At 43.4% G+C, this 15,083-nt stretch overlaps 1 protein-coding gene across 3 annotated transcripts in view; it reads left to right on the forward strand.

The window, feature by feature from the left end:
* CLUH (CLUH binding protein of NUMT mRNA) overlaps positions 1-15,083 on the forward strand; it is a 156,747-nt gene that overhangs the window by 108,689 nt on the left and 32,975 nt on the right. For all 3 annotated transcript variants that reach the window (XM_077480490.1, XM_077480489.1, XM_077480492.1), the window contains exons 17-21: positions 3,273-3,357; positions 5,408-5,561; positions 6,657-6,796; positions 14,561-14,641; positions 14,751-14,876. In XM_077480490.1, coding sequence (XP_077336616.1) covers positions 3,273-3,357; positions 5,408-5,561; positions 6,657-6,796; positions 14,561-14,641; positions 14,751-14,876 — 586 coding nt within the window. The remainder of the gene's footprint in view (positions 1-3,272; positions 3,358-5,407; positions 5,562-6,656; positions 6,797-14,560; positions 14,642-14,750; positions 14,877-15,083) is intronic.

Genomic DNA, 15,083 nt, shown 5'->3' on the forward strand with positions numbered 1-15,083 from the left:
GGTGACTAATTGGTGAGAGCTGGGTTTCCTGCAAGTATTTTTTAATTTTTTTTTTCCAAATACTTTTTATTAAAACAATATACACATACAGAATATCAGGTAGGTGAAACATTATATATATGAAGACATCTCATAATTCACAGTGATCCAATCCGGAGGACCTTCTTCCCTATACAGGGAAAGAGAAACTCCAGTAAGAATCTGAGGTCCCCACCTGTAATCCAGTTATTCTGCCTTTTTATTTCAAAGAAATTAACTATATACATAAAAAAACCATAAGCAAAAAATATATATATAGTGGAATACTCCACAACCCCATCGGATACAGCAGCAAACCAAGTCTGTACCCCCACCCACAGGCCGGGCCTATCAACATTTAACAAATATATAACGCCGACTCCGTACCCCTTAACCCTTTATTGATTAGCCCACTTTTCCAGTGTTGGCTTTGAGTCAGCCCACCTAAACCAGACCTTCCTAAGTTTCTTGGGAGCTTCCCTGGCCTCATACGGTAGAGAAGAACGTCATAATTCAATACTTTCAGCCACATCCCTAACATCAGTTGTTCCGTATGGATCTTTCATCTAGCCACGAGCTTCCCAACCCCAAAATACAATACCTTAAGGAGAACTTTGGTGAGCTCATTCAACTTTTTATGGTCAAAAATTCCTAGGAGGCATTTCAAGGGAGAACGTATATTCGGAAGGTCGAAGTTCTAGACCACAGCGGTCGCACCTTGGCACATTCCCACACCATATGAACAAATGTTCCATCTGCCGCCAGACATTTAAGACAAGTAGAGGAGTCTCTCCTGTGCATACGAAATAGTCTGACCGGTGTATAATGCATCTGATGGAGGTACCGCAGCTGTATCATCTTTTCCGTTGAAGAAATGACAGAGCCCAGATAAGTATCCAAAGCCCCCTGCCACAACTCCGGTACAAACCCTTTCCAGCAGGACCTAGCCCCATCTATCAACGTGGAGTCCCCAGGGCCCACAGCCCGATATTATCTGGAAATTTGTTTGGCCCTATCAGGATCCAAAGGGACCCCTACCAGTGTAGGGGTTAAGTGTGTCCTAGGGGCGTGTTGCTAACTGTGGGGGGCTGGGCTTTGTTTTAGTGAACACTGATCTCTGCTCCAATCACAGGGAGCAGAGATCAGTGTCACTGTTGCTAGGCAGAACAGGGAGATGCCTGTTTACTTTAGCATCTCCCTGTTCTTCCTCCCTGTGAGACGATCACACGTATCCCTGCAGCGATAGAGTCCGCGGGACCCGCGATTTGTCTTATGGGAGGTCCTGACCGGGACGCGAGCGCGCCGCCTGCAGCGTGCACGCGATGGCATGGCAGCAAATTTCACGGGGCGTACCTGTACGCCCATTTGCCTGTCCGTGCCATTCTGCCGACGTACATCGGCGTGTGCCGGTCGGCAAGTGGTTAAACCTCATTTGCCACAAAGTTGCCCAATTGAATAGTGCGTTGAGGTTGGCTTGTAAGTTGGAGGCATCCTGTAAGGATGATGTTCTACTGTATAGCTTGGGGTTATCTGCAAAGGCTGAAATGGTCATTTTAATCCCAGATTAGGATAGAATTGTGAGGGGTTAGAACCCCTGACAAGGTGTTTATCTGATTCTCTTCTCTACTAGAGATATTCACTGTCTACTTTACTTGGTGACCAGTGTCACTGGCACTGAAAGTGAGTTAGAACCACTATTTTGAGTAGTCACTGGAACTTAAATCTGGGGACATTTCTATTCTCCACAGGTCAGGACATAAAATGAAAACTCTATCGAAAAAAAAATAAAAAATGTGCTGGATATAGATATATACATTTTTTCAGGCTATGGCTTCTTATGTTCCATTTCTGCGACAATCATGTTTATTATGCTTACTTTACATGCACAGTCACCAAGTTCTGCTTAGCAGTGTGCTCAGATCTCCAATATTTTCATTCCATTTGTAATCTGTCTGAAGGTTTGTACATGTGCAGCTTATGAACCCTTTCATGACTGGAATAATTGAAGCCTAGATGCAGACCAAATTTAGCATGTGTTTAACTTGTTTTCATAAATAACCTATCGAACTCCAGGTATGGATTTTAATAAATTAGTTAAATTGACCCATCTTGGACCAATATAAGTATGCATATGCCATACCTATGGGATGCTGTTCAAGCATAAAATCTATGTAGTAGTCACTGCTTCTACAGTGATCACCACTTTCTTCTGGGTTGTGTGAGTGGCTCTGTTACAGAGTGTTCACAGGGGATCTCTCACTCAGCATGGGGTGCTTTCACAGAGTTCCTTGCAGTTTTACAGATGAATGCAAATCTTTCCTTCTATTGGATGAAGTGAAGGTCCACCATCCCTGCCTCTCCACCTTATCTTTGCAATCATTAAGAAAAATGCAAGGTATTCTCTGACACCACATGCCAAGCGAGCAATCTCCTGTGGTTGTTATGCAGCAGGGTCACCGCTCAGAATAGGACCCATACAACAGTGACAATGACTGTTGAGGCGACTACTGCAGTAATTATCCACTTCCACAGTAGTCCCACATACTTAAGTTGGTCGATGCTGGGCCAGTGTGACTAATCCCTACCTGGAGTTCAGCTTTAACTTCTTGCCTACTGGTCACATTTACCCCCTTCCTGTCCAGGCCAGCTTTCAGTGCTGTAACGCTTTGAATGACAATTGGCTGGTCATGCAACTCTGTACCCAAACAAAACATTTTTTATATATTCTTTGAGACAGAGCTTTCTTTTGATGGTATTTAATCACCACTGGGTTAATAAAAACATAAAAAGTCTGGAAATTAAATACGTTTCTCTACTGTCATCAAACTTTGTAAACAAGTAATTGTTCGCCTTCACTAATGTGCGCTGATGGGCACTGGTAGGCTGAACTGATGGGCACTGATAGGTGGGACTCGCAGATCGGTGATGTGCCCTATCCCAGGGACAGACCACACCACTGACCACCGCACTGCGTGTGCAGGCGGGAGTGGGACAATGCCATATGAAGTCATCCCAGAACGATAAAGCTGCCTCCCGCCCATCATTTGACAGTATGTCAGGCGGGAGGTGGTTAAAATCATTTTGGTTATTTTACATATAACCGTTATTAAATATTATTAATTGTGTTATTTTTTAGATCTTCTGTGTGGGGCATAGATGCAGCCTGCTGGTTTGTTTTAAACTGATACAAGCCAGCTCTTCCAAAAAATGTTGTTTTAAACTTGTGTATAAAAATATACTCTCTCTTTGTTTAGTGAAAATGTGGATCATGCGGTGGAAGTGTACAACCTGCAAAAAATTAGCCTTCTCAGAGAAATCTCTATTAAAGTTGGCATTCAGGTAAATCTTTGACATTTTTTTTTAACAAACACTTTAAGCAATTAAACCTTTATTTCTTCGTTTTAGTTTTTTTTGAGCTTCACCACAAATGGCTTTCTTCAGTAACACCTCATGGGATCTCATAATTATACTTGACTTCCAGCTTTTTTGGCAATACTTCTCTTCTACTGCTCTTATTTCTGCATTCCTGTTACCCAGATTCCGCTCGCAGTGGGCTGTTGGGTGACATCACAGAGCTAGTCCAGGTTCTGGAAGGATCCTGACTTTAAGGTCAGGTTCCACCCAGATGCCTGACTGGCAGCTGGCTCAACCTCTGAAGTGTGCTGCTGAGAGCCTGAGCCCACCCCTTCTCCAGCCCATCTCTCTAGTGCAGGGGCCTCAAACTGGCGGCCCTCCAGCTGTTGCGAAACTACAAGCCCCATGAGGCATTGCAAGGCTGACAGTTACAAGCGTGACTCCCACAGGCAGAGGCATGATGGGACTTGTAGTTTCACACAGCTGGAGGGCCACCAGTTTGAGACCCCTGCTCTAGTGAGTGTTGAAGGGGCAGAGCAGAGAGTTGGGACTGACAATCACAGCTCTTTGCTCAGTAAGGGCCAAGAACGGCAGCCATATGATTGCTCAGCTGTCTGTCTTAGAGCCGGTGTGGGACAGCTACAGACATATAGGCGAGTATGTATATGTGTTTTCTTATTTATTTATTTTTGGGGTGGATGGGGGGGGTGATATTTCCTACATTCCTTTAACTGACCTTTTGGGATAAAACATTTAGTGAATTAAATACCTTTTTGATAAATGAGCATTGTGATAAAATACAGCATACATTGAGAGACCTTTTTATAAGGGGAATTGGCAACATAGTTGCAAACCAGGCTGCGTTTTCTTCAGCAAAGTCTCTGTGACAGGTTTATAGACCATTTTTTCCTCTGTATTCATGGATGGAAGACATATTAGACAGATTTCCAATCTAAATAGATGCATAACAAAGAAGTGGTCAGGGTCAGGTTTCTTTCATCCGTATATGCTACTTTACTGCATCCAATGGAGAAATGTATGACTTGGGCCTTAACCTTGGAACAAACCGCTTTGCCTTGAGACAGGATTGATAAATGTCCACAATTATTATATTTTGGTAAATTCATCTCGGAATCATAAACAATCATAAATATATACCATAAATTGATATATAATTCCAGAAAATAAACTATCTGGTATACAAAATATTAACAGGTAAATCAATATCCTAATGATGGAAATTGCTGCTGGAGTTAGAAGTTGCTGCAATGGTGTACTCTCTCTATATATCAACTTTCTTTCAGTCAAGGCACCTTTAAAATTATGGATAGTCTCAAGGCACATTATTCTAAAATGTAAACTATTCTAATAGTTTTGCATAATACAGTAGCATCGACACACACAGGACACCTAACATTAGAGGTGTTTTTTTTTTTTTCTTTTCTTGCAAAGCAAATACACTTTTGCACTCTAGTACTGACTAGTAGTCCAGTGTTTCTCCTCTTCCTCAGTTTCTCTCCATCACTCAGCTAATGTGACACCAGTGCTAATGTGACACCAGTGCTGATGGAGAGGGACAAATAAGGATGCTGTGCAGGCAATCAACACACTTCTTATCCACTGATTTCATTGATTGTTAGGATGGAACCTGGAAGGTTGAAATGGTGCACAATAAAAACCTGTGGCTTTGTATGACTAAAAGACAGTCTTTATCCACCTGCTGGCTTGTATACATTTTTGGGCAATTTTTAGGCATTTTGCAAGGGCACCGCTGAAGAAACCCCAAGGCACTCCAAAAAAGGGGTCTTGAAAAAGGCCGCTTTATATAAAACCTATGTAGCAATTTAATTGTTGCCAAATTTGGCTGATGAGCCAGAAATGTTCAGGTACAATATTAACAACATGTCTGTATCCTTTTCCATATTGCTTCTTTATGATGATCCTGTAACTGTTAATATTCTGTGAGTCACTAGTTTGCCATATGACATCATATATAGAAATAATTGTCTAAATGTGATTTCTCATACAACTCCAGGTTTTGCTCAAAGAGTATAACTTTGATACCCGGCACAAACCAACCTTCACAGAAGAAGACATATTGAATATTTTCCCTGTGGTGAAACATGTCAATCCCAAAGCATCTGATGCTTTTCATTTCTTCCAGAGTGGACAAGCTAAAGTACAGCAGGGTGAGCATCAGCCCATCATGGCAGTTACTGTTGTAATATAGTATGTAAGTTAACTTATTTAATGGGGTAGCGTAAATTCACACAGTGTGAAGGATCTCTGTACTCATGAAGGTGGTGGATAACATTAATGTACTGTGGCATTATATAGTAGTTTATCAATTCTTTATGAATCCAGTGTGCAGCTTATCTGTACTGCTTATACGTTGGGGTGCAACTGCCATTATTTCTTCCTACATGTAGAATTTACTTTAGCAAGATTCAGGAGTGGACTTATGTGCAGTGCAGACTGATTGAAAACTATAGACCCGCTATGTTGTTTCTCATATAATTAATGTCCTCTCAATAGAAATACTGACAGCCTTATGATGCGGGTTAAAGTGAAACCTCACCCAAAAGGGGAAGTTCTGCTTGTTTGCCTCTTACTCCCTCCTCTTTACCATTTGGCATTGGTGGGGGAGAAATGGGTGCCTGGATTTGACAGGTACCCACTCCCACCCGGACTGCCATGACGATCTGAGTGGAAGTTCACTCCCCTTCACCAGCAGCCTTCTGGTGCAGCGTGAAGCCACTAGGCTCCACAGCAGGTTTCCCTTAGTTAAGATGCCGGCACTAGGGCCCCGAAGCCCAGGGGAGGAGTGGCTTGGGTGAGGACACTGCTGGACCCCTGGACAAGTAAGTGTATTTGTATTAAAAGTCAGAAATATTTGTACCTGCTGACTTCTTTTTTAGGGGTTAGTCTGAAGCTCCTCTAATATCAGAAGAATCTACAGATTTGTATATGAAATCTGATCATAGAAGAGGAACACTACAAGCTCGTAAAATGTGAAAGTCCTATCAGAGGTGACTTCCACATATTGTTTCTGTAATGGAAGTACATTGTGGGGTTATAATCATTTTGTATGGCATGGTTCCCTTTTTTTTTTTTCTGTTTTCACCTTAGAAATGAAAAATATTCTTAGCCTTACTCCTAAGGATATTGTGTTGTGTTGCTGTTTTATTTCTTTCTTTTATTCTTAGCCTTACTCCTAAGGATATTGTGTTGTATTGTATTGCTGTTTTATTTCTTCCTTTGTGTATTTATTTCCTGATTTGTAGGTTTCCTAAAGGAAGGGTGCGAATTAATAAATGAAGCCTTAAATTTATTTAACAACGTGTATGGTGCCATGCACGTAGAGATCTGTGCCTGCCTACGACTGCTCGCCCGACTCAACTATATCATGGGTGACTATACCGAGGTAAATTATTATTCCTGATGTCTCATTCTGTAATAGTTATTCCTGGTTAGATTAGGAAGAGCAAATGTGCTTTCTTTCTCATACATCACGGGACACAGAGACTCAGTAATTACTGGTGGGTTATAGGGTATCACTAGGTGATTGGACACTGGCACACCCTAGACAGGAAGTTCAATCCCCCATATAACCCCCCCCCCCCCCCCCCTACTGGAGGTACCTTAGTTTTTTCTCCAGTGTCTTTGGTGTTGGTCACAAGTAAAGATGTGCTATGGTGAACTCCGCTGGAATATCCTTACTAGGGCCAGCTATGCAAACGGATCCATTCAGTGTCTTTTCCAGGCCGAATTGGATGGTACCTGGGCCTCGTGTCCGAAGAAACTAGGTTTTACCTGTAAGGCCGCGTACACACGCGCAGACTGTTCGCCCAACTTTGTCCGTCAAACAGTTTCGGCAAACAGTCCGCTCAAACTTAGCATGGACGGACATGGCCACACACGACGGACGAACAGTTTGCTGAAACCGTGCGCGGTGACGTGAACGGCACGTACAACGGGACGAAAAATACGACGTCCTATACACTGCATTATAGCTTTCGGCGTGAAAATCCTTTCTGAGCATGCGCGCAACTTTGTTTGACGAACAAGCCTACACACGGGCGGACTGTTCGCTCAAACAAGGTTTCAGCGGACAGTTTTTCGGAAATTCCGAAAAACCTTGTCCGTCAAACTGTCCGCTGAAACTGGGCTGGACTGTCCGCCCAAACACTGTTCAGCGGACAAAGTTGGGCGAACAGTCCGCCCGTGTGTACGCGGCCTAACGCTTCTCTTTTTAGAGAGCTGGACCCTGGGATCCAGTATTTGTTTTTTTCAGCCATATTCCTGGCAAGGTGCTTTACGGGCCCAGAACTGCGGATTCCCCTATTCAAGGGGGCCCCAGTCTCTGAAGGTTTTTTCCCAAAGAATAGGGGCTCTAAGGGGTCCCCTTCAGGCTCTGAGGACCCCCCCCTCTGCAGCTCCCCCCTCCCCCCCCCTGCAGGACCCGGAGAGGTTGGCCAGGGAGAGCCATTGGGGTCAGGGGCTGCAGGTGCTTTTGGCACTTCAACCCCTGTGTACATTACACAGGAGTTTTTTTCCTCAACCATAAACGGTTTAGAGGAAAGATTAGTGGCCTTAATCGCATCTTCAATCAGTGGAAGAAAACACACTAGGCCCCCCTCTGTCACCCAGGACCCTCAGAGTGAGGAACTCTGGGATAAAGGAGAGGAATCCCCCCTCAGAGGATCGTGAGGAAATGAATGATTCCACTTCTGAGGAATCTAGTGGAGAAGGGCCCAATTCAGCTTCTCGGGATGAGAAAATGTTGGTGCAAATTCTTGCTGGATTGGTCCGTTCCATGTTTAAGTTACCCGTACCCGAGTCCGTTAAAGAACCCACTTCTCTGGGTTCACTGAAACCTCCTCAAACTGCACATGCCTTTCCTGTTCATGCTTTGCTGAAAAGCAGTGGCACCAAGAGTCGTGCCGCTCAGGAAGAAGTAAACCAGATCTTAATCTGGGCAGAAAGACATGTGCCATGCATATCGGCAGTCTTCATTCCGGGGGGTAGAGACCTGGCAGGTGGATTACTTGAGCCGCCAGCAGTTAGTGCCAGGGGAATGGTCTCTCCACCCCAACGTCTTTTTGGCTATATGCTAGAGATGGGGGGTTCCGGATGTGGATCTCTTTGCGTTCAGGTTCAACAACAAGGTTGACAACTTTGTGTCAAGAATGAGGGATCCTCATGCATGTAGGACAGATGCGTTGGTTACTCCATGGCATCAGTTCTCTCTGATTTATGCGTTCCCTCCTATTCTGCTACTGCCAAGACTGCTTTGCAGGATCAGGCAGGAAAAGAAGTCGGTGCTTCTGGTGGCCCCAGCATGGCCCAGAAGAGCTTGGTATGCAGAAATGGGGAAGATGGCGGTAGGCTCTCCTTGGACCTTACCGTCCCGTCCAGACCTGCTATCCCAGGGACCGGTATTCCATCCTAACTTACAAATGCTAAATTTAACGGTTTGGCTATTGAAACCCACATTCTGAAGGATCGTGGGCTTTCGGGCCCTGTGATATCTACCTTGATTAATGCAAGGAAGCCAGCTTCCAGAATGATTTATCAGAGAGTCTGGAAAGCTTATGTCTCCTGGTGTGAATCCAGGGGTTGGCACCCCAGAAAATATGTCATAGGCAGAATCCTCGAATTTCTGCAAAATGGGTTAGAGATTAAACTGGCCTTGAGTACCATCAAGGGCCAAATCTCAGCCTTATCGGTTCTGTTTCAACGTCCACTTGCTTCACATTCTTTGATCCGAGCTTTATTACAAGGGTTAACGCGCCTTAATCCTCCAGTTAAGGTGCCTCTGAACCCTTGAATTTGAATTTGGTTCTGTCAGCTTTACAGAAGCAGCCTTCTGAACCGATACATCAGATTCCCTTAGTTCTGTTGACAAGGAAATACTTTTTTCTGGTGGCCATTTCTTCTGCCAGAAGAGTATCAGAATTAGCAGCTCTCTTGTAAAAAACCGTATCTGATAATGCACAAGGATAGGAGTGAAGGAGTGGTGTTACGCCCTCATCCTAGTTTTCTACCGAAGGTGGTCTAAGGTTTTCATCTAAACCAAGATATTGTTCTGCCTTCCTTTCTTCCAAATCCCTGTTTTACGGAAGAGAAGTCACTACATTCTTAGGTTTTGACTGCCCTCACTACATCCAATCTGGAAGCGACGGCTCAGGTTTGCAAAACGGATGTTTTGTTCGTATTGCCAGAGGGTCCTAAGAGAGGACAGGCAGCATCAAAATCTACCATTGCTAAATGGATTCGACAAGTAATTGTTCAAGCTTATGGTTTGAAGCAAAAGATTCCTCCATTTCAGATCAAGGCACACTCCACTAGGGCTATTAGTGCTTCGTGGGTGAGGCATCACCAGGCCTCCATGGCTCAAATCTGCAAGGCCGCAACCTAGTCATCAATCCATACATTCACCAAATTTTATCAGGTGGATGTGAGAAGGCATGAGGACATCGCCTTTGGGCGTAGTGTGCTGCAGGCAGCGGTACAGGGTCCTCAGGTCTGAGTACACCCTGTGTTGTGTGGTTCCCCCTCCCCTCAGATAGCATTGCTCTGGGACATCCCACCAGTAATTACTCTGTCTCTGTGTCCCGTGATGTTTGAGAAAGAAAATAGGGTTTTTATAACCGCTTACCTGTAAAATCCTTTTCTTTTGAGGTACATCATGGGAAACAGAGCTCCCTCCCTCCCTTCTAATACACTTATATTCATTTGCTACAAAACTGAGGTACCTCCAGTAGGGGGAGGGGTTATATGGGGGATTGAACTTCCTGTCTAGGGTGTGCCAGTATCCAATCACCTAGTGATACCCTATAACCCACCAGTAATTACTAAATCTCTGTGTCTCGTGATGTACCTCAAAAGAAAAAGATTTTACAGGTAAGCTGTTATAAAAATCCTATTTTTATTCTCCCTAAATGATTAAGCTAGGAGAAAATCTATGAAAAATTCTAGCTCATAACCAGTGGCATGTAGTTGCCATCATGCCTTCTAATGAGTACACATTCAAAACAACTCTCTTGAGTGGGATTATAAAGGCAACAATATAAGAAGAAAAAAATTATAAAACATATAAATTTATTCACATAATCAAAAAATATACATAACACAGAAGAAAGAGCCGAATAACAGAGCAGCACTACATATTATACATAGTATCTAAAAACAATTAAAGGGTGAGAGAGTGATACTGTCCGCTTATGCGTTCCAAGACCTCCAGAAACTAATGGAAATGGAATAAGCGGGTCATCCAATGCGTTTCGATATTTTGACAATATAATCTTCTTCAGGGATGAAACATTGTATCATTCTCTATAATAAATTAGGCAAAATTTATTACATATGTAACACTTGTATCAAGAAAAACCTTCATCTGTTAACACAGCATATACAGATTCACTTACTATACACCATTGATTCACTGAGGCAAAAGCATCTCACATTCCCCCTATGGCTGGAGAGCAGAGGGGAGGAAAAAATCTGAGACCCCTCAGGTACGACCACCCTTGACTGCTCTGCCATCTCATGCAGGGAGACTAAACTTCACTGTCCTCAAACGGCGTTTAAAGGAGAAAAATGTAGAACTACACAGGACTAAACAAGGAAAAAAGGAAAAATAATAAGTACCAAGGTATATATAAAAAAGGGGGGGGCAAACCCAGAACCCCAAGTGATCTTTCCCTATTGCAGGGGGATAAGGGGCTGAAAGGTAGAACTTCCATTCAAGCTGTCCTGGATGTGTCATGTGGCCTCTCTATCAAGGAAAATGGGAATGACGCCATCTGTCTCCCTTGGCGTCCTTTTATATGGTGGTGTGATTGCACAAACGTGCGCCATGGTGTGGCGCACATTGATGCGTCATCGCGCATGCCAATGAAGTCACGGCGTATGTCCATGCACCATGGCGCATATCCGTGCGCCATTGCGCATACATATGCACCACGGCGCACATTAAATATATTGCTTCATACTGCATATTTGTGTGCCACGGCATTTCCACAACCCCGCACAACAATGCAACACATCGTATAATCAGTAAATGTATTTTCGAGATATTCACTAATATAATTCAAAATAGCGCAAACAAATGGCGCCCAACATCCATTTGGCCTATGTTTTTAGCGCATGCCTGGCCGTAAAATTTACGTTCTCGGCATACAAATATGCGGGGAAAGAAAGGGAGGTCACATATTATAATTTGGACAACACAATTCAACCACCACCAAAGTAGAGAGCCAGAGCTGCACGTGACTGTGCAGCCATGAATCTCATATAGGGCTAATAACCACCGGCAAAGATATTCTGTTATGTCCCTCCATTGAAAGGGGGGCTTCCAGAAGATAGGGGCTCCCTGCGAGTGGTAAATCACCACCAGGCCCCCCCCTTTTGCCGGGCAGAGATACTGAGCGCAAGGGGGAAATACCTACATAACCCTTTCCCGATACGGAGGGGTGAGAGGGTGGAGATGAACACTCCTCAAACCTCCCAAAAAAAATCCCAGAGGGGAAGGATGCTGATGCCTAGAATCAGAGAACCCTACAAAATTAGTCCGCAGACAGACAGTTCAACAAAGAATAAAACACCAAAGAATACCCCACACTGGGCTAACCTCTAATGTAATCAAAAATATAGGTTGCATATGCGCATGCTGTGCATGTGCTTTTCAACTTTTTCCAAACTCTTGTTTAGTTTTGCCTACGTAGTAGGCACCACACTGGCACTGCATAAGGTAGACCACCCCCTTGGTTTTACAAGAAGCATAATGCTTCAGGGTGAATGTCTCTCCATTAGGCAGCGCCAGTGTGGTCCTCCTACCTATCACACCACATTGGGAGCATGACCCACACGAGTATGTGCCCCAGGTTTTACACAGGTCTTTTCTCTTATTGCCCTTGTATTTAGTCTGGGTAAGTATGTTCTCAAGTGAACTTGCTTTTTAAGATCAAATCTTCTGTTAGGATTGACCAATATTTATTGATAATTTTTCTAATATGCTCATGTTCATATGAGAATCCGAGTATAATTCTAGTGGTATTATCACACTTTTTTGTTTTGGATTTAAAAACTAAGTCCTTTTGTGTTGAGGCTTTTAACTCGATTAAAAGCTTTTTTGAGTGAAGATTTAGTATAACCTCTGCTTAGTAATCTCCTTGTAAGGCCATCTGATTCCGTTTGAAGATCCTCATCAGATGTACAATTTCTTCTTCTTCTTAAAAATTTACTAAACTGAAATTTCTTGAGGGGTTATGGGTAGAAGTTATCTGCATAAAGTAATGTATTTCCTGCAGTCTCCTTTCTATATAATTTGCTTCTTAGTCTTCCAATGGGCTCTTTTTGGATACTAACGTCCAAAAAATTCACTTGCTCCAGATTATAGGTCATGGTAAAAAAGAGATTGAAAGTATTTTGATTCATTAGTTGTAGACATTCCTTCAACATGATTTCAGGGCCATCCCAGATAATTAGAACATCATCGATGTATCGCTGCCACATCAATATGTGGCACGTATACATCGATGATTGCTCCCCGGACAGAAAATCTTTATCCCACTCCCCCAGGTACAGGTTGGCATATGCGGGTGCACAGCACGTCCCCATTGCCACCCCCTGCACCTGGAGGTAGTGGGAGCCCCCAAAGAGAAAGACATTATGTTTCAATATGTATTCCAGCATCTGTATGATAAAAAGATTGATCTTGGAGTCCGTAATGGTCATTTGCTTAAGAACAGAATCTGATGTAATTATGGCAAAATGTTACCTTGCAAAAAGACCTTACATGCCAGTAGATGAAGTGAACATAAAGAAAGCTGCATGGAGAGGAGACACTCGTGTAGCTGCCTGTTTTGTGTTCCTGGGCTATAAAGTGAGATGAATAATCAGACTTTGTGGAGCTCAAGTCACTCTTGTGAGTTCGGTACTTAATATCTTATCAACCTTCCACTTCATGAACCCCAATGCTACATGTACTATTCAAAGTCCATTTATCTCAAATGCTGATGTGTGCCTGTGTTCATAAAAGAATACAAGCTAAACACCAGGTATACTGCTAAATACACAGTTGATATACATACATATCTACTGTTTTTAACTCCCAAAGAATTTGTAACGCCTATATTGTGATTTTTACACATTTCCCACACTGCACAGTCAGACAGGTAAACACCGTAATGATGTAATACTTTTGCCTCTAGGCTCCTCATTGGACAGGGATTAGCATCATCATCTCTGTCCAGTGAGAAAATTATTGCTAAATTGGGAAGCAGCCTGTGATTTCAGACTAGCAAAAGTGTATATCGCAAGAATGGGATGACATCAACCTATAACGCTTTCAACTGTGTATGTAGCCATGTTCCTGGGTTCCAGATTTATTTTCTATGCTAATGAAGAGCTGCCACCAATTTGTACCTACCCTAACAGAATATGGAGTTCTGTAAAATCAAATGGTGGAAGATGAGCGATCCCTATCCAAGTGCAATCTCTTGCTACAGTGACCTGACTTTATACTTGACTGTATGGAGTGGAATAAAGGGAACTGTTTTCAAAGTTTCTCCAATGTATCTCAAAATATTTTGTGGAATAGCGAGCACTTCTACTGACTGATCCAGTTATATAGGAAACATATACTTAGGCCCCTTTCACACTAACGTCCCGTTCAGGCCCGCCTGTCAGTTTTTCAGGCGGACCTGAACGGGTGCTCCATAGAGCTCTATGGAGCGTCGGATGTCAGCGGTGACATGTCCGCTGACATCCGACCCGCTCCGATCCGAAAAAGTGTGACGGAGGAAAAAGCTATTTTTCCATCCGTCTGCGGATCGGATCGGATGACGACGGGCACTGCGGTCCGTCGTCATCCGATCTCCCATAGGGGAGAGCGGCGCTGTGACAGGTCCGTCCCTGCACAGTGTGCGGAGACAGACCTGTCATCTCCCTGCTCAGCGGGGATCGGCGGAGTGATCCCCGCTGAGCAAACGGACATCCACGGGGCGGATCAGAACTGATCCGCCCCGTGTGAAAGGACCCTTACTCTTATTGATGCACAAAACTCCTGCCTTGTGACATCAGAATCTACTGCTAAAAATGCAAAACAATTTGTTTTGCAATATAAAGTTTGTTTTTCAGCATATGATTGTGTAAATGTTACTTTTGTGCATTGTTTTTAAAGGCCTTAAACAACCAACAGAAAGCAGTTCTAATGAGTGAGAGAATACTGAGTATTGAACATCCCAGCACCATTCAGGAATATGTAAGTGTAACATGCAACCAGCTTCCTGGTCTTATTTCCCATTACCAGCCCCCATCTGATACTCTGTATTCTGTTGTGTTGGCTGACATTCATATGTGTTTTGTTGTAGATGCATCTTGCACTGTACTGTTTCGCAAATAACCAGCTCTCCACTGCGTTAAATCTGCTGTACAGGGCTCGTTACCTCATGCTACTTGTATTTGGAGAAGGGCATCCAGAAATGGCTCTTTTAGATGTAAGTATAGCAATCCATAAACAGGAGGTATATTTGCTATCATGTGGTATTGGTGTATCTGTCATTCCACTTCACTCTAAAATGAGTTTTGTTCCCTGTGCTGGAACATCGTGATGTAATGGCACGTAGGTGGAACACAAATTGTCTCCAAATCATGTTTGTGGAAATAACTCTGTGTAGTCCTGTAATTTTGATGCTAAGTCAGAT

Source organism: Lithobates pipiens, unplaced genomic scaffold (assembly GCF_037356315.1).
Source record: "Lithobates pipiens isolate NorthernLeopardFrog02 unplaced genomic scaffold, aLitPip1_a1.2 Scaffold_16, whole genome shotgun sequence".
Lineage (NCBI taxonomy): Eukaryota > Metazoa > Chordata > Amphibia > Anura > Ranidae > Lithobates > Lithobates pipiens.